General features: G+C 33.7%; 1 protein-coding gene across 3 annotated transcripts in view; it reads right to left on the bottom strand.

Annotated features, from left to right (window-relative positions):
* Positions 1-20,975, bottom strand: part of LOC136975895 (TBC1 domain family member 30) — a 101,877-nt gene that overhangs the window by 34,432 nt on the left and 46,470 nt on the right. For all 3 annotated transcript variants that reach the window (XM_067271053.1, XM_067271054.1, XM_067271056.1), the window contains 3 exons: positions 12,739-12,864; positions 5,015-5,200; positions 4,761-4,929 (listed from right to left, as the gene is read on the bottom strand). In XM_067271053.1, the coding sequence (XP_067127154.1) occupies positions 4,761-4,929; positions 5,015-5,200; positions 12,739-12,864 (481 nt within the window). The remainder of the gene's footprint in view (positions 1-4,760; positions 4,930-5,014; positions 5,201-12,738; positions 12,865-20,975) is intronic.

Below are 20,975 nucleotides of genomic sequence, written 5' to 3' on the forward strand. Positions count from 1 at the left end.
ATAATTTCACTTTTGTGATTATATTATTATTAGTATTTTTCAGTTATTTTGAGTATTGATAATGTATAAAATTGTAATTATCATTGTTATAAAATTATTTTATTCAGATAAGCCCCTCATTTGACTTGAATCCATGTCCTTTGACACACCTAATTATATTATTTTATATATTTTACTACTCAGACACCTTATACTTCTGAGAAATTATTAATTTAATAATGCGAACGTTTTCTACCTGTTCCACAGGTCATCTTCAAGCAATTTTTACTTTTGGAATGTTATCTCGTGCAGGATCGAATGTATATGCGCACGATATTTCAAAATTTTAAAAAAACCGTTGGAACATTCCATGTAAAATATAAAATATAAACAATAATAAAAACATTAATAAAATTAATTAAATAAATGTATTGATCTGGGATGTATGTTGACATAATATATATCTATATTCTATACGGGATGAGGATACGTTGTAAACTCGATTAAATGGGGTGTTTGTCAATCATGTATTTCCACGCAGTTGGCAAATTCGTTGCGTCTTTATAATTCAAACATCTACCTGTTGTCCCTGATCTGTATATTTCAAATTTTTCCATGGTTAATGCTAACGATGGTGAGCGTACTTGTTTGATAACTTTGGCTTCATTCCAATTAATTAGTGATCCCCCCGCTTGTGCCATTCTTCATAAGGTGGTAGTGCAATGTTCTTTACTAATGTCATACATGTGTTCTTTTAGTCTTTTGTTTAAGGCTCTGTTAGTGACTCCTATGTATTCTTTATTCAGGCCCAGTTGATCATTTTCGTATGGTATTTTATAGACGCCAGAGCATTCATCCGCTTTTGTGCTATCTTTATCGTTCCTGAGGGCACTGTAGATGGTGGGTGCCCGCTTATAAACCAGCTTTGCATTCTTACACTTGGCTATTTCCTTCATTATGGTGGACAATCCTTCTCTGTACGTGAATTTAGTTATTTCTCCGTTTGAATTCCCTTTCGGTTTCTTTTTATTAGGTGTTACGTAAGATTTTATTAGGTTTTCGACTATTGACTTTTTAAATCCTAGAGTTGCCGCAACGGTTCTGATTCTATTCAACTCTAGTATTCTGTCATAAACGTTGGAGCAATAGGCAAACGTTCTTCTAATAATGGCCCTAAATGCCGATAGCTTGTAAGTGGGCAGATCGTTTGATGTGGAGGGAATGTATAGTGGGTCATGCGTGGGTTTGATATATACTTTCGTAGATACGGAACCTTCTTTAAATGTAAGTGTGATATCCAAAAAATGTACCTCCGTTGTGCTGAGCTGTTCCAGTTTTAGTATTAGGCCATGGTTATTCGAATTCATCGCATTCAAAAAATGTTGTATTTTTTTGTCTTTCTTCCATACAGTTAGTATGTCGTCCACGTATCGTTTGTATAAAACGATATCCTAAATGATATCATGGCTGCCTCGTGGCACACCTTTTCCTTTGCTTTATAAGCAAAGGAAAGGTGTGCCCATGGGCAGCCCAATGTCTGGGCTACTTTGTGAATTGGTGATACGTAAGTTGGAGCAAACTATTATTAGAGCATTTAAGGATGATATCGTTTTATACAAACGATACGTGGACGACATACTAATTGTATGGAAGAAAGACAAAAAAATACAACATTTTTTGAATGCGATGAATTCGAATAACCATGGCCTAATACTAAAACTGGAACAGCTCAGCACAACGGAGGTACATTTTTTGGATATCACACTTACATTTAAAGAAGGTTCCGTATCTACGAAAGTATATATCAAACCCACGCATGACCCACTATACATTCCCTCCACATCAAACGATCTGCCCACTTACAAGCTATCGGCATTTAGGGCCATTATTAGAAGAGCGTTTGCCTATTGCTCCAACGTTTATGACAGAATACTAGAGTTGAATAGAATCAGAACCGTTGCGGCAACTCTAGGATTTAAAAAGTCAATAGTCGAAAACCTAATAAAATCTTACGTAACACCTAATAAAAAGAAACCGAAAGGGAATTCAAACGGAGAAATAACTAAATTCACGTACAGAGAAGGATTGTCCACCATAATGAAGGAAATAGCCAAGTGTAAGAATGCAAAGCTGGTTTATAAGCGGGCACCCACCATCTACAGTGCCCTCAGGAACGATAAAGATAGCACAAAAGCGGATGAATGCTCTGGCGTCTATAAAATACCATACGAAAATGATCAACTGGGCCTGAATAAAGAATACATAGGAGTCACTAACAGAGCCTTAAACAAAAGACTAAAAGAACACATGTATGACATTAGTAAAGAACATTGCACTACCACCTTATGAAGAATGGCACAAGCGGGGGGATCACTAATTAATTGGAATGAAGCCAAAGTTATCAAACAAGTACGCTCACCATCGTTAGCATTAACCATGGAAAAATTTGAAATATACAGATCAGGGACAACAGGTAGATGTTTGAATTATAAAGACGCAACGAATTTGCCAACTGCGTGGAAATACATGATTGACAAACACCCCATTTAATCGAGCTTACAACGTATCCTCATCCCGTATAGAATATAGATATATATTATGTCAACATACATCCCAGATCAATACATTTATTTAATTAATTTTATTAATGTTTTTATTATTGTTTATATTTTATATTTTACATGGAATGTTCCAACGGTTTTTTTAAAATTTTGAAATATCGTGCGCATATACATTCGATCCTGCACGAGATAACATTCCAAAAGTAAAAATTGCTTGAAGATGACCTGTGGAACAGGTAGAAAACGTTCGCATTATTAAATTAATAATTTCTCAGAAGTATAAGGTGTCTGAGTAGTAAAATTTTGAACTCTGAGCATTTATTCAAGTATATTTTATATATACAGTAGAGTCCTGTACAACATGAGGGAATTCGTTACGCATTATAAGAAATCGCATTATTGAAACCTGCATTTTCACTAGTGATGTAACGAATATTCGGTTACTACCCGGTATTCGGCCTATTTTTCGCTATTCGGCGGAATACCGAATATTTAATCACTATTCGGCCGAATACCGAATACCTAAAAACAGGAGTAAGAAATAACAAAAACACAGTAATTTAATCATTTTGGTAACTTTTATTAATGCTGAACATTAAACTATAATTATTAAAGTTAATAAGAAATAGCGTCTAACTCTAGTATTAAATTCTTTCGTAATTAAATAATAATATAGCCTTTATCTAGCCCGATATCTTATGGCATTGATGGCGTGTAGGTTAATGCCGAATGTATCGGGCATTAATGTTATTGTTTAGTTAATTATGTTATATTCGTATTCTTGTATATTTTAATATTTTTTACGATATTTTAAAATGATTTACGAAACGTTTTATTGAAACTCAGATAAATAATTCTTTCATTAAATACGATATTTCTAGAAGATGAGTAACTAATATATAAGTTATTTTATATATAAAGCAAAGAATGAGCATTTCTCATTATATGCAAAAGATAATATTTGAAATCATGTTAATTTTAAAAATATTGACAAAAACAATAGCAACAAAATATCACAAAACTTCACAAATAAACCCCCCAATAATCTATTTGAACTGTTCCACAACTGGAGAGAAACTAGACCATATGTCCCCACTAAAGTATATCCTTAGGGTACACTATTCAGTCTACAAATATGTAGTAAAAACAAATTTTAGTGTTTAATTAAAGAGTTAAAAAGATCGATTGCAAATAAAGTAACTTGTAAGTTATAACTTACATCTAAATACCAACAACTGCCGAATCATGTCGGGCTGGCAAGATTCTAGGTCCGAATGAGGAGGTTGGGACTTTAACAGAGCTGTAGAGCATACTGATAGGAACAAAAAAAGTCCATGGGTGTACGGGCGACACTTCCCGAGATACAGGCTCCCCAAAATGACTATATGTGAACTTTTCGAGACCCTCAAAAATGGGGTAAAATTTAAAAGTGAAAATTTTCGCAAGTACAACTAAAATTTCTGTTTCGAACGCTTTTTGTTACAACTTACTAGAGACTCCTAAAAACCCCCTAAACACGAGGGTGCCACCTCTTGACCGCCACTTCCGGGGAGCGTCGTCGGGACTCGCGCTGCTCTCTCCGCTAAGCCTGTCGCGCATTTAACGGCCAGCGAGCCCTATTCTAACGACACTCGTCGACGATGACCAAAGAAAAGCCCGATTAACAAGACTAATTAGGCTTAGGCTCCATCTCATATTAACTTTAATAATTATAATTTAATTAATTAATTTAAATAATTTAGACCTACTGGAAGAAAAAATCGTAGTGACAGCGGGCCAATAGTGAGCAGGGTGCACGATCCTTGCCATAATGCAATTTGCGCACTAATTTTCGTACATGCGTCAATCAAGCCGAATAGTTTGGCCGAATATTCGGCCATTCGGTCACGCTCCTGGCCGAATATACTATTCGTTACATCACTAATTATCACATGATTTATGAAAGTTTAAACCCTTGACCTTATAAGTTGAAAAAAAAACTTATACCTCTGATCAACAAAAATTGAGGGTTGTTGCTTGCTTTATTTGCATGTTGTATAGGACTCTACTGTGTGTGTGTATATATATATATAAGTGAGCCAAATAGTTAAATATAATATAATATATTATATTTATTTCATTATTAATATATTTAATATATAATTTTTTGCAATATGCTATATAAAAAATTATATTTTTATAATAGAACAATAGAAATCAATAGAAAATATTACTACTTACCAGTTGTGCTATCTCTAGCTTCTGACTGAAGCCTATCAAGATGATTTGAAAGACTACACAAACGGAGAGCTAATAAATCTCTGAAGACTGCCATGTCAACTGATAATCCACGAAGATGATTTGCAAAATAACTTTCAGGTAATACACCTTCTATTAAAAATAACATAACCTAAAGAAAGATAATAAATAGTTAAAATTTTTGTATGTAATTTGAAAATGTTTTCTTTTGTTTAATTAATGATTGCAAAAGTTACTTTAAGGGCATCTTCTTCTTGCCATTCCATAACTTCCAAAATAATGGCTGCTAGCATATTGAATCCCTGACAATATCCAACATTTTTATTCCAACGTGCATATGCTAAAAGAACTCTTTTTAATAATGCTTGATTATGTTCAGCATCATCACCACTAAACATGCTGCAGCCTGTTCTATGCAAATCCTACAAATATAATTAATAAAAATAGTTTATTTACTACTATGTTTCAAAATAAATTAATGAATTTTTCTATAATGTTAAAGAAACCTTTTAATAAAGACTGAAAATCAATATGCAAATTTGTGAACTTTTATTTTAAAAGTGTTTTAAATAAAAACACAATTAATATTTTTCACTTACTGTTTGAACAAATCTAATTATGATTGTTTTTGTAATGTGGGGGTCAGGGGCTGTCAAAAATTTGCAAGTTCAGGGTAGGGTCCTGCCACCAGGTGTGTTTTGTTGGACACACCTCCAATTTAGACAAAAACAAATAGTTAAGGCATGAGGGTAAGAGTCACTCTGAAGTCCAGGAATGAGCCTCTCAGGAGGATGAATGCAAAGTCAAATACAAATGAAAAAGAAGTTTATTATTAAAAAAAAACAACTTACTGAACAATGTTATAAAATCTGATTTAGGAAATTGACCTATTCTCAGTGGTGATATTCAGTGGGTTCGCACAGGTTTGGCCAAACCCGTTGTTAAAATTTTCAGTTTTCCAAACTTTGTTAAACACATGTAACATTTATCAGTGGTTTTGTTTCTTTTAAAAAATATATTAAAATATACGTATTATACTCTGTAATACTACTAAACTAGAGCCTTATACCCCGTTCGCACTGAGCATTTCAATCTAGATTGTGAGCAAGGTCGGGGACTATGTCTTGGTGTGCGATCTCTCTCGACCGTTTCAATCTCGACTGAAATGAGGTTTCATCACGATCGATTCAAGAGAGTTCTTGAAACTAGATCCAGTCATAAGAGAGATCCCACAATCCCATGCGTGCGAGATAATACAAGATGGCTGTGGAAGACGTGTCGGGCTATGGACAGCGAAATAAAAAGGATATTGTATTACGAGAGATTATGACATTTGTCTGCTATGAGTAGTGCGATTTGGGGTGAAAAATTTCTCTGCCTAAAAAAAAAATAAAAGGTCAACAGCACTAATATACTATTGTTACCTGGTCTTCGCCCAGTGCTCGTTACGTTCCAAATACGCCACTGATTATTAGATATCAAAAAATACACTTACGTAAAACCAGATAACCAGAGTGATTAGTATTCGGGTCGCAAACGTTTTCGTAGCCTCTTCTAGGCTCTTCTTCAGGCTTAGTAGTAATAAATTCGAATATATTCCTTTTTCTTTATTACTACTAAGCCTGAAGAAGAGGCTACGAAAACGTTTGCGACCCGAATACTAATCACTCCGGTTATCTGGTTTTACGTAAGTGTATTTTTTGATTGAATCACCGGTGTGTAAGGAAGATTGAGATTATTAGATATATCGCAAGAAAAGGTGTTGTATTTATTTCTAGCCAAAACTTCCATTTCATTTGCCAGTGATTGTCAGAGAAAAATTTTCTGCTAGCGAACCCTTTGTTAACTATTTCGAATATCACCACTGCCTATTCTTATCTATAAAACAGGGAATATCTGAACTACGCGACTCACAACATACCAGGAAAAGAGTTGTCTTCTCCTCTTTCTTTTCATTTTATTCCTTTACTTGGTCCTTCACTAGGTCTTCAGTAGGTCGGTTGTCTTTTTTCTGCTCAATCTCCTGTCCAACCAGTCCAGTCAGTCTCAATCCTCTCTCACTCTTCCAATTCTTTTTTACTCTCTCAATTCTGTCTCACTCTCCTCATTCTATCTTACTCTGCAGGTTAATTTCATCACTTCTATTTTTATTTGTTTTTGACCAATCATGCTTTAGTTCAGGAGGAAGGTGAGGTAATTTGTAAAATGCATGATTGGTCATCTAGTGGTCTCCTCCTCTCTTGTCAATGAAGAATGATGTGTGTCCATGTGACATGGATAGCATACCATCTGTCATATAACACCATTGAAAAAGGGAGAAATGACGAGCATCCCCTCATCTTTTCCTTCGCATGTTGTGAGATCTATAATGATTAATTGACAAATTTTTCATTCTAATTTGTTTCTTTAAATATTTTAAGTCAATATTACAAAAATTTTGGAAAGGGGGTCCCTAAAATTGGAAAAATTCCTTTCCTTTATACCTTTACTTGATAGATAAACAATTGATATAGAGTTACAGAGTTACAGAGTAGGGGGCTGTCTGGTAGACTTAGCCTGGCGAAGGATGGGGGAGAAGGATGAAAGAGGGGTATAGGTGAAAAGTAAGGAAGGAAGGAAGGGAGTGGGAATGGGATCTCCTTAGATCTTACATCGCAAGTATAACAATTGATATATAAACAATTTCGGTGTCACGTTTACATATGCATCTTCTCTTCGAGATGTGGGTCTAAAGGACATCTTGTATATAGCTAGCTAACAGTTTTTTTTTTTTTTTTTTGTTTCTTATACAACCAGACAGAGCAAAAAAAAGGATATAAAATAAACAGAGTTTAGAATAAAAAAAAAAATTTCTAACTGATTAATTAAAGTAAATACATTATTAGCAAAAGGATAAAAGTAAAGTAAAATTATACAGATAATGCAGTATAAATGACAATTCACAAATATATAATAATATATAGATAGATAGATACAATAATAATAAAAGTTTTTTGGGGGGATGATGGACTTCACAGTAATGTCAATGATAAAAATATTTTAAATAACTGAAACAAGTTTGTAAATTACATTTAAGACAAACATGGTTCATTAACAAGTTAATCTAAGCAACAGATCTTTTCTAAAAAGTTTAGTAATAATTTTATATTTATCGTTAAAATTTGGGAGTATTTAGAAATTTGAAATTAGCAGTTAGTTATGAAGAGTAAAAAAGCTGCTATTCCTGTACTTTTCTTAGGTAAAATTTTTAATTATTATGCAGCCTAGATTATATAATAAGGATAGTATAAGACTACATTTTACTTTTTTTTGTAGAACTGTTGTATTTAAGAAAAGCCTGTTGTTTTTCTCTTGTTTTCCATATGTCTGAAATTATCAGCTTACTCAGAGAAATTTCTTTACCAACATCAGATTGAGATTTTCAATCTTTAAGTTATATCTATTTTTTGTGTTAAATCTGAAGCTTTTCATTTTCTTTTATGATCCATGGATTTGCTTTACATAACAAGTACAAGAATTGTTGGTCATAGAGAAAATGAAACGAAAAATGAAATAAATGAGGATGTTTGTTTGTTTGTTCACTAAACACTTCTAGGCCATTTGACCAATTGCTAAGAAACTCGGCAGTTATGTTCACATACTTCTAATTTAGATAATTTTGTACATCCAATCCCAAAATATCAATTGGATTTCTATAAATCTGTAGGACTTGAAAAATAGTCCATAGTAGCAAGAGTTTACTACAATGAATGAGTTTTCTTATAATTTTCCTATACTTTTTGGCTGAACTGACATCAGTTGTCTATAATAACATGAGGTCCTTTATATCAACTTTTACTATATCATAAAATAATGAATGTAGATCTTTTGCTTGCATACAATTTCCTATCATAATTTTTAAAATAAGATTATGACAAGAGTTTCTAATATATCATTCAAATTAAAAATTAAAAATTAGAAAAACTTTTATGAATAAATTAAAACTATCAAAATATACTTCATTATTTAGCCAGTAAGAAAATAAAGTTCAAATTATTAAACTTATGAGTCACATTCCTTAAAAATATATAAAATCAGATTTATAACAATATACAGTGGACCCCCAATATAACGCGCATGTCGGGCGGGAAACAACACCCGCGTTATAAGGTGAATTGCGTTATACTGAGCGGCGCGGTGTAATGCAGTTCACCTCTTTACTTTAGCAATAATGTCAAGCTTTTCTTTCACACTGTAAGCTTTTCTTTTACTCATCATGCATACAATAATTAAACACTATTCAAAATACATGCAGGAACTCAATACATACACAATTACTCAATAGGCAGTAACAATAAAATGCGATACTCACTAACGCCGCAAGGACCCGTATAAACGTGTTTGAGCTTATCGCGTCACGAACATCGCCCACACTATAACCGAGTGCATGGTATAGTGAGCAGCGCTATAACGAAGGTCCACTGTATCTGTGAAATTGAAAATAAATATGATTAACAGTGTTTACTGTATGTTTCATTCTTAGTGTGAGACTCTGAACAGGTCCAAACCTCACTGAAATTTGCGTTAAAATCATTTATTTTTAAGGACAAAATTGTCTTTCTTTGAGAAAAAATAGAAGCTAGAAATAGTTTTTCTTAGTGAAAACAACGCAAACTTTTAAACACTAGAACAATGAAAAAATGAAGATCAACTATCTCCAGTTGGGAATCGAATTAAACTTCGATTTTGACCACTCCTACACCCCCGAAAGGTTTCGAATTGTCACCAGGTGACAAGGAGAGACCAATCAGAAAGTGGAATCGGAGGAAATCAGATAAAACCTGAAAATTCAAGGACGCTTGGAACTTTCGGGAGAAGGCTTCTTCTCCCGAAAGTTCCAAGTGACAGATCTATTGTTGTGTGTGTGTCTCTTGCCTCATCTTTGTCCCAACCTCAGATCGATATCCTTGCATCAATGGAAGTCGACTGCATTGTCCCAGAGTCGTCAAGATGTTGAGGGAACTGGCCATTCACGACCCAGGGACACTCCTTCAAAATGGGACTATCTTGGAAAGGAGAGGAAGACCCAGAGGCCACTGTTGACATAGAACTTTCAAGATCGTGGAAATCTTGTAAGCTTCTTTCATGTCAAATAAACGGTTTCTTGTAATCATAGAGTCTGTCTCAGTGCCAAGCGCCCACATACAACCCATTGCTAGGGTTGCCACCTATCCCGGTTTGACCCAGAGACTCCAGGATTCAGTGAGTTATCTTCGGGCTCTGGGGCTAATTAATATTTCTCAGGGTTGTGCAAGTTGAAATGAATATGTACAGAATTATATGCAAACTGTCACGTATATTTCTTCTCCCATGTACCGAATTACTAGTGTAGTGGTTGTTCGCTTAAAGACATAACATCTATAACTGGTGTAGGAGCATTGCTGCTGCAAGCTATGTAGTTGTACTCTTTTGTGACTGTTCTGTCAAGAGATGTCTATTGAGAGTGACATGATATAGCCTACATAGGTGACAGTTTGATAATCACTGTTCATGTTGGTTGATGATTAATGGTAAGTTATATTTTATAGTTACTCCTATCGTCCCATGCTCTAGTCAGTCTCGAGCAGGTTAAATAGCGTTACATAACTAATGGTTCTGTCGGACCCTGAAAAATTTTTTTTTGATTTTCGGATGTTTTTTAAGTCTCCAAATTTTTTCAAAAATTTTTACCCACGTGAAAAAATTTTATCGTGATTTTAATCAACCTTTAATGATGCACAATTAATGCTTAATTGTTTTTTAAATGAGATTTTTTAATCAAATTTCATTCATCATTCTAAAGTTCTAGTGCACAGATTTTACTTTGATAAAGTTATTTAAAGCTACTTTCTGATGTCAAAAACGACATCCAATAGTTTTTTAATTTTTTTAATTAATAGATTTTATTATATATACATTTAATTAAGTCGGGAGGTCGGAAATCGCAATAAAAAGTGTAATTTTTGAAAAATATTTAGAAATATACGGCCATCTAGTATTCACCCTACTTTAGACTCTTCACCTCCTGAGACTTCTATGGAAACGTCCCCGGGTTTTGTTTGGTTTCTTAAATCATCATCTCCGGGCGAGACTAAGTTATGAGGTGACCCTACCCGTCGTGATTGCTCGACCTCTTGACATTTTTGCACCCCGTCAGCAATCCTAGATTAGAATGCCTGATTATTTTTTGTGACATCATAATGATGCCAAGCTGCAATTTTTTGTCACTGCTCTCAATTTTAGTAGTGTATTACCCCTGTACATCATACTTTTCTTGTTAAATGATCAGCATGACTCCACTATTATCTTACTCTGTTTAGGAGAAAATTTTCGAATTGAAATAACGAGACTCCAGGTCCAAACCAGAAGTTTATATATAGTTAATCAGGGCCTCCTGCCTGTAAGCTTTCCATATCTGATCTCATCTTTCATCTATCTAACTTCATTCTCGAGATTAAGGATGCCAGTGGGAATTTAAAGGTCTAAAATTTTTGAAAATTGCAGCCAAAATAGTGTATATTTATTTTATTTTAATTTAACAAATTTTTATTTGGAATATGGCCAACATAGTTTGTCATTGAAACTTATTTTGGGTTAAAAATCAATAATGATTAAGAATAGGTTTTAAATAATAATAATATTTTTAATTCCTTTTGTTTTTACTACAATTATAGGATTTACATATTTTTCCAATACAGATATTTATATTTATCATGAAATAATATGATACAGCAATATTTACTCACTATCTTTACAGGTTTTTGATTTTTGAAATTCATACTCTTATTAATAAGCTTAAAATTGAATATAATTTGAGCATTTTTGGATGATGTACAATTCTGCCTGAGCTAGTGGTTGTAACGACTCTTTGACAGGTATTGGATTCACTGTCAGGCAATGGATTATGTAGTTCAGCAGTAAAGTCAAGTGCAGGAACTGCTTGATAACTGCAGGCATGAAACATGTCTTGGTTGGCATTACCATAGAAAAATTACTATGTAGCAACAAACCATCTGTTGTTACCTAGTAATTTTTGTCTACAATTCATGACATGATTAGAAATGAAAAAGAACATGTAACAAAGAGTGACAAAGTGTTATTTATTCTACCCCACTGAAAGTAAAATGACAAGACAGAATACAACATAGGCAGTATGTATCGTATCCTTAAGACCAGGATATGTGAGCAGTGGCATAGCTAGCATGGGTGACACCCGGGGCAGAAATCGTGGTGTCACCCTAAGTCGCATCGTGGGTGTCACCCTTCTTAACTCTTTTATAAAATACTATCGGATTATTGAATCGTAATATGTCTGTACTCGAGCAAACTTGAACGCTATATCGAATAAGCGATGGCAACACACAGGTTTATATTGAGTAGCATGTATCTGTTGATTTTTCTTTTTTTTTTCTTTTTTTAGGCATTGCTTTTCCAGCCGATTGAACTTTCCATGACTTAACGTTAAAGTGCATCATCAAGGTTTATTTCCGCAACTTATTTTTTCACAGTCGGGTGTCACTCCTAAATGGATGACACCCAGGGCGGACTGCCCCCAACACCACCCTCGGTACGCCTCTGTATGTGAGCATAAAGATTAAATTTCCTTCATTTTAACATTTTTGTCCTGTTTTACAGGATTAAAATGTTCCTTCGTGGGAAAATTTAAACAATTAACTACCTGAAAGTAAGCAATTAATACAAATAATACTATGAAAACAGAAAAACAAGGTCATATTTGTTTAAAAAATATACCATTAACACCAATAAAATTTCTTATGTTATTTGCATATTGTGGGTTTTAAGCAGTTTAGCTTAAAAATAGTCATAATCACAGTACACCAAACAGAAACACTAAATTATGAATTTAAATTATTTTTAAATATGTATAAGATAAAAACTTTTGTTTCCTATTATATTTTATTATATGAAAAACAATACTTACCTTAACTATCTGTGTACCAAGTTTGTTGTCATCAGGATTGCTTTTATCATTAAAACAAAAACGTTTTGTTGTTCGCCAATCAATCTTTCTCGTTTGTATATGACGATCAGACAATGTTAGCCAAAGCTAAAAATAAAATAAACAAACTAATAAACTTATGACTATTTTTAATTTTATTTTAAAATATTGGGTTGTTCGGAAAGTTTGTAGCGATTTTTGATAGCCAACAGTTGAGAGACCGATTGACGCAAAAATGATTAGAATTGTACAAACCAATGAATATTATGATAAATGACCTTGAGACGCGTCTGTTACAAAAAACCGTTAAGATTATTCAAATAGCATTTAATTTGTCTCATTGCAAAAATGGATGCAAACAACGTGCATTATCAACACTTGTTTTTTTTCTTTTTTCATAAAGGCAAAAATGCTATACAAACAGCAAAAAAGATATATGATGTTTATGGTGGAGTGCTGTATCAGAATCAACTGTTCGAAAGTGGTTTGCAAAATTTAAAATGGGTAATTTCAGCCTTGAAGATGCTTCTCACTCAGGAAGACCTCATGTTATTGAATTCAAAGCATTATTGGATGAAAACCCTCATTACACAACTCGAGAGATTGCAGACATAGTGAAGTCATCAAACAGTACTGTATTTCAACATCTAAAGAAGCTCGGATACATGAATCATTACGACATTTGGATACCTCACGACTTAACGGAAAAAAACTTACTGGATCGCATCTCAATTTGTGATTCTCTTGAAAGATGAAATGAAAATGACCCTTTTCTGAAGCATTTAGTGACAGGTGATGAAAAGTGGATCATTTATAACAACATCAGCTGAAAACAATCATGGGGTAAGAAAAATGAATCACCGTTAAAAACTCCAAAGGCCAGTCTTCATCCAAACAAGGTCATGTTCACTGTCTGGTGGGACTGGAAAGAAATCCTGTTCTACGAGCTGCTTCCACAGAATCAAACAATTGATTCTGATAAGTATTGTTCCCAATTGGATAAGCTGAACATGGCAATTAAAGAAAAACATCCAGAACTGGCCAATAGAAAAGGCATTGTGTTTCACCAAGATAATGCCAGACCTCACACGTCTTTACAAACATGCCAAAAATTATTGGAACTAGGCTGGGATGTTTTACCCCACCCCCCTTACTCACCCGACCTTGCCCCGTCGGACTACCATTTGTTCCATTCTCTGCAAAATTACCTTCATGATAAAAACTTTGATAGTTTGGAAGCTTGCAAAAACCACGTGGATCAGTTTTTCGTAGGAAAAACTAGAAAGTTCCACGAAGAGGGTATCATGAAGCTCCCCCATAGATGGCAACACATCATTAAAAACAATGGCGCACACATAATGGAATAAAAGTATATTTTTAGTTTTAAAACAATTTCTCTTTTATTTCTCTTAAAAATTGCTACGAACTTTCTGAACAACCCAATATATTATTTAAATATTCAAAAAAACAAAAACCGTAATGTTTCCAGCAATAAAAACTATTTAATAATAACGTTTTCGACTGTTTTAAACAGCCATCATCAGTTACAACGAACTTAAACAAAAAAGAATGCAGAAAAAATAGAACACAAGCAATACAAATATTTAAAATTCAAAAATAATTCCAAAGTAAAAAATGCCGTCGTATATTAGAAACTAACAAAACTGCGCATGCGCTAAATATCGTAGTAAGAATAAAAATAAAAACAAATAACAAAAATACTTCCGCAAAAATATTTCTATTACAAGAAAAGAAACGTTATGCATTTCGGTAAAACGACTTCCATGCCGTGGATAAAGCATCTGCATCCCTATGGTTAATGCAACCCGTGTTAACGTGGGCTTTGTATATTTCCAACTTTTCTAGATGTTTCAGCATTTGTTTGTTGGTCGTGGCCCTAATAATAGATGCTTTGTCCCAATGAACGTCGACATCTTGATGCTTAGCGAAAGCTGCTAGCACAGTAGAATCTAAGCTCTTATTGATGGAGTATCTATGCTCCTTAAGCCTCTGCTTTAAATGTCTCATAGTTGCACCAACGTATACCAGATCTGTGTTAAATCGGCGATCTTTTAAAGGTATAGAATATACCCCCGTCTTAAAACTCTGGTTTTCTTTCTTCTTGTCGTTTCTTAATAATCGATATACTGTAGGATTACGTCGATACAACACCTTTATGTTGTTACGATGCAACGAATGCAACGAAATACCATTCCAGCATTTTGGAGCTTGCAAATTTAATATGTTACACATCGTTTTTCGAATTTGAAGATGAAACATATTTGCAAGAAAGAGGGGTACCTATGGGGAGCCCTATGTCCTCTATTTTATGTGAGCTTGTTTTACGTCGCTTGGAAAACAAAGTCATACCCTTCTTTCAACATCAAATCGTTTTATATGCAAGATATGTTGATGATGTTTTCATCCTTTGGAAAAATAATAGTAGCGCTCTGCAGTTCCTTCAAGAAATCAACAAAAACCCGTATGGTTTGACTTTAGCGCTGGACCAAGAAAGTGCTTCTAATGTAAATTTCCTTGATCTTTCAATCACATGCAAGGAGGGTCAAATATGGACGGACGTTTATAGAAAACCCAGCTATCAGCCCATTATTATACCAAAAAATTCTTTCGATCCTATGAATTTTAAGTATGCAGCTTTTCATGCCTGGATCAAACGTGCTCACACACATTGCACCAGTGTTATTGACACCTACAAGGAGTTAGGTTACATCCGCACTACAGCATTACAACACGGATATCGGGGTAAGGAGATTGATGGGCTTATCGACAAATTTCGGAAGGCAAAAAATCGGCAGCTTCCTCCTATGAATCAAGGAAGAAAAGTGATTCTCAATTATTTTCCATTCTTGCACACGATGATTAAGAAAGTAGCCAGAAATAACAACATAAAGGTGTTGTATCGACGTAATCCTACAGTATATCGATTATTAAGAAACGACAAGAAGAAAGAAAACCAGAGTTTTAAGACGGGGGTATATTCTATACCTTTAAAAGATCGCCGATTTAACACAGATCTGGTATACGTTGGTGCAACTATGAGACATTTAAAGCAGAGGCTTAAGGAGCATAGATACTCCATCAATAAGAGCTTAGATTCTACTGTGCTAGCAGCTTTCGCTAAGCATCAAGATGTCGACGTTCATTGGGACAAAGCATCTATTATTAGGGCCACGACCAACAAACAAATGCTGAAACATCTAGAAAAGTTGGAAATATACAAAGCCCACGTTAACACGGGTTGCATTAACCATAGGGATGCAGATGCTTTATCCACGGCATGGAAGTCGTTTTACCGAAATGCATAACGTTTCTTTTCTTGTAATAGAAATATTTTTGCGGAAGTATTTTTGTTATTTGTTTTTATTTTTATTCTTACTACGATATTTAGCGCATGCGCAGTTTTGTTAGTTTCTAATATACGACGGCATTTTTTACTTTGGAATTATTTTTGAATTTTAAATATTTGTATTGCTTGTGTTCTATTTTTTCTGCATTCTTTTTTGTTTAAGTTCGTTGTAACTGATGATGGCTGTTTAAAACAGTCGAAAACGTTATTATTAAATAGTTTTTATTGCTGGAAACATTACGGTTTTTGTTTTTTAATAGTTTATCTTTCCAGTACTGGTTTAATTATTGCATTTAAATATTCTTCTTATAATGTTAGTTATTCAGAACATATTTAGATGCAGGGCCGGATTTACATAAGGACATTTGGGGCCGGTGCCCAGGGCCCCCATAAAATAGGGGCCCCCACAAAACTATGTTTAAACATAATTTTTTTTTCCTACTACTGCGACAGCCTAGTGTGGCCTAATCATGAGGGCCACATGCAAAGAAAACCAAACCCGAGGAAAAAACCTATGAAACATCAGAAAATTTCGGAAAAAAATTTTACATAGGTATTTTTCAATTAAATTAAAATAATTAGTTTTACACAATAAAATATATGTATGTTTACAATAACCTTTTTTAAATGAAATTTACAACTTCCTAGTTGAAATCTAGTTGAAAGTACAGTATTTTATGTACATTTTCTAAATCATCAAATTTGCTTACTCTTAAAGGTGGGCCCCACCGAATTTGTGCCCAGGGCCCCTGCATTGGTAAATCCGGCCCTGTTTAGATGATTTCTGTTGAAAAATATTTATTTACAAACAAATTTATTTACATTTTCTTCTTGTATCATTGTTACCATAACTTCATGTATATAACTGTGGTGGTACATACTCCATAGCAAACTGCTAGAATGGTAAAAAATCTATGCATAATTCAAATCACTGTATATCCTGCACCTCCAGAGTGGCCATTGAAAGTATGACAATTACTAGTAGAGGTACTGTACACCATTGAATTTCTGGCATCTGATAGTCCAGCACCTCATTTAATCTGGACAAAATTATGAGAGAGCCCTTCAAATTCCCACAGCCACCGGACTAGGACTTCAAAACACTTTATTGGGGAGGCCATAGATGGCATTGTGTGAAGGACACATTTATTTACATTATTTACATTGCACTTGTTGGTAGCAATGTTGCAATTGTGTGATATTGTTAATTTAGTTTGCTTAAATTTAACCCTAGCTATGGCTTCTAAGAGAACAACAATCTCTCTTATATATCTGTAGTGGTTAAAATGTAAACACCAGTCCATCTGAATCCAAGATCAAGTAAAACTGTTGAAAAAAATAGATTATTGTGTTTTGGTGGTATTGGTTCATCAACTGTTTGTTATTAAAAAAAAAACAAAAAACAATATTTTCTTTCTTTGCCTAATATTATACATGACCATGGTTGGTCTAGCAAAATGGTTAATTTGGCAAAACTTTGGGATCAAGGATGCTAAAGTTTTGGTGATTTACTGTTCTTGTATACTGTTTAAAAGTCTCATCCCAAATATTAAAATGTTAGTTTTCAATATTGTAATACCAAACAAATAAAGAAAGTAAAGATTTTTTTAAAAGTCTTCTTCACATCCATTCAAACCATCAGAACACAATAGCATTAGAGCTAATCTTTCTTTAGAGGCTCTTTTCTGCCTGCAGATATGCAAGTTGTTTAAAAGTTTCAACAGTTATGAATAAATGCAGAGAAGTCTTCAAAACATCTTTTTTTGTATTTAGTCTTCAATATTGTAATGTACGGTGGGTGATCAGTTAACGAACATAATCCGTTCCAAGACTTTGTTCGCTATCCGAATTCTTCATTAACCAATTATCGATTTACCATAGGTTTTTATGGGAATTTCATTAATTTGTTCTGAAGACCCCAAAAAATAAAAATATATATACTTTCTTACTATGTTTATTTATATGTAATAATAAAAATACATATATACACAGTCTTGCATTTTTATTAGACATGTTTTTTTGTTTGTAGGGGTTAAAGAATCTGTCTAATGTTGATTGCTTTTCTCTCTTCTTCAGGATTTTCAGAAGTAATAGCATTGTAATTGTAGAGATCCCCAAGCCTATTAACCTCAACCTGGTTTGTATGCCATTTTAAACCATTGATCTGACATCCCTCACTTCTTCAAAAGATCTTTAATTAATAGCAGATATCGGCATTAATCCTCTTTTTCAGAAGAAAACATATCTCATTGAGTTTTTTGGTGTTCTTCATTCAAGAGTTCTTGGCGTTCTGTTGTCAGATCTGTTTAAGGTTCCATTATGAACTCTTCAATGTTCTTTATTTCTCAGATGTGAGTTTTGTTACTCCTTTAGCTGCTTGAGTCTTCTTGATTATACTGTATCTTTCTTAGATAAGATTTAACTGTGCCCTACTGTAGATTTGTTCAAGCCATACTGCCCAGCAACATCAGACATCTTCTGCCCACTCTCTACCTTTGCTACTATACTCTCACCTTTCGAAAATAAAAACCGACGCAAAACTTAACGAGTGCTCACCCGACAATCTCGCGAATATTATAAAAGAATTGTTTCTGTCAGAAAAATAAAAGGCTGGAATTACAAGGGAGTATTTCAAAGTTTGAGGAATACTATCTGATCAGTACATATCGGATTGAGTGTCAATGTCGACGTCTCCTGTGCTCCGAAAAGTTTCGAATTGTTACCTGAAGACAAGGGAAAAATCAATTGGTATTTGCTATTTCCGTTGTTTCTTTTTATGTTTGTTCAGTGAAGTGTTCATTATCTGAACATGTGTTCGTTGTCCGATCATAAAAATCTTTCGCGAAAGTGTTCGTTATCCAATTTGTTTGTTAATGCAATTTCCATTTTATTATACATTATTTACATATTTTATTTATTGTTTTCATGTTTCAATTTATTATTAGGGCATTTGATTGTGTCATTTTTACCTTATATTATGTGTATTTGCTGTTTTAAGGTTATTAAAATAGGTATTGTTTATGGTCTGGGAATGGATTAATTCACTTTCCATTATTTATAATGGGAAAAATTGCTTTGGACTTTGAATGATTCAGAGTTTGAACAGCCTTCTGGAATGAATTAAATTTGAACTATGAGGCACCACTGTATATGGAATTTTAATAATAATTGTACATTTTTATGATTAAAAAGAGATATAAATATGCTGTATTTTGTGCATCATGGTATATACCCTACAGAAAACCACTAAAATAAAAAAATAAAACATTCACATAACTCATCCCGCTGCATACCCTACTTTGTGGGAGCAACCATTGCTCCATAGGTGCAAATTTATAATTGCAATTTGAAATTAGCATATAATTTACCAATTGCATAACCTGCAACTGTTTTTAAATAAATAATCTTTTAAACATAAGGAACCTACAAATTATATGTATGAAAATATGGTAATTTAAGTTACATCCTTGATAACTGAGTTTGATGAGACATAATTTACTATGATTAGATAATTTATCAAATATTACTTTGTGTTTCTGGCTCCATATTAATATCTTTATAAAATGCTTACTTTCAGGAAACCAACTGTTTAAAATTTTTCACAAGTTGAAAAAAAGGAACCCTTCACAACAACCATGTTTTATTCCGGAGCAAGGATTAAACAGTATCTAAAAATATGCACAAAGCCTTCAAATATAGCCATAAGTGTGTCTCAAATCCTCTATCTCAATTGGATGCAACAATAGCAACTAGAGAATTTGCAACTGTTATAAGAGGAAAGTCAAGCTGAAGCCAAAACAGTCTTGTATACAAAGTACAGAATGTTTGAGGCAAGAAGTGCATCTACTGCAAAAAACTATAAAGCTAAAAAATGGGCAGAGGATAACATTGTATGTGCACATGCAGATAAAAGTAATTTACCAGTTTCCTTAAAAATAAGTACCTATTAAGATTTTTTATAATAAAAAGCCATATATAGAGCTTCTACAATAAGCATCCTGTTTATTGAACGAACACATGTGAAAAAAGACACACACAGGTATTAGGATAGGGTCCCCCAACCACGTTGTTACAAAAAACATCCCCTTTTGGACTAAGTTAACAATTCTTAACAGTACCCTATTAACAAAAAATGAAAGAATACTTAAAACCAGACCAGAGAAGTCCAGTTAAACAATAATCCTATGGAAAAATTGTACAATAATGTGAAAGAAATGGCAAATAACAGCAAATTTCTTGGCTTCGTGAACTTTAAACCCCCTCTTAAAGCAATAATATCTGGATTATTTGGAAAAGAAAAAATTTATGAAACAGGATGCTCACTCAGACCTATATTAGAGAAAAAGCATGCACCAACCATTACTATGGAAAATAAAATACACAATATACTAAACATTAAATATTGCTCCCATTTACCATAAAAAGTTTGGCATCTTTCATTTCAACTGTGGCTTTGTTAAACCTTATTTATCTTCTTTACTTTCCTTATACTATCTTCCTGTAGTAAAACTTTACTTTCGTTTTCTGTTTACTTAACCATGCGGCAGTTAGTCGACACATGTGGCCTGGACGGTAATAAAACAAAAAGGGTGTGACACCGATGGGTCGAGGGGTTACGTCAGAGGAAAAAGGGAGACGGGAGGGAGAAGAAGGAAGATTTTCGGGGAGAGAGGAAAGCAGGACGAACAGTAACAAAAAAAATATTAATGAACGGATCCGAGGTTTTTTTTTATGTATTACCGCCAGTCACCCTTTCGAACTAATTTTCTGTCTTATAATTTCTGTATAATTCTCTCCCACCTTATCTTACTCTAGGGCCCTGTACTTAGTTATGCTAGATATAAGTTAGAAT

Source organism: Centruroides vittatus, unplaced genomic scaffold (genome assembly GCF_030686945.1).
Source record: "Centruroides vittatus isolate TY-2023 unplaced genomic scaffold, ASM3068694v2 contig_391, whole genome shotgun sequence".
Taxonomy (NCBI): Eukaryota; Metazoa; Arthropoda; class Arachnida; order Scorpiones; family Buthidae; genus Centruroides; species Centruroides vittatus.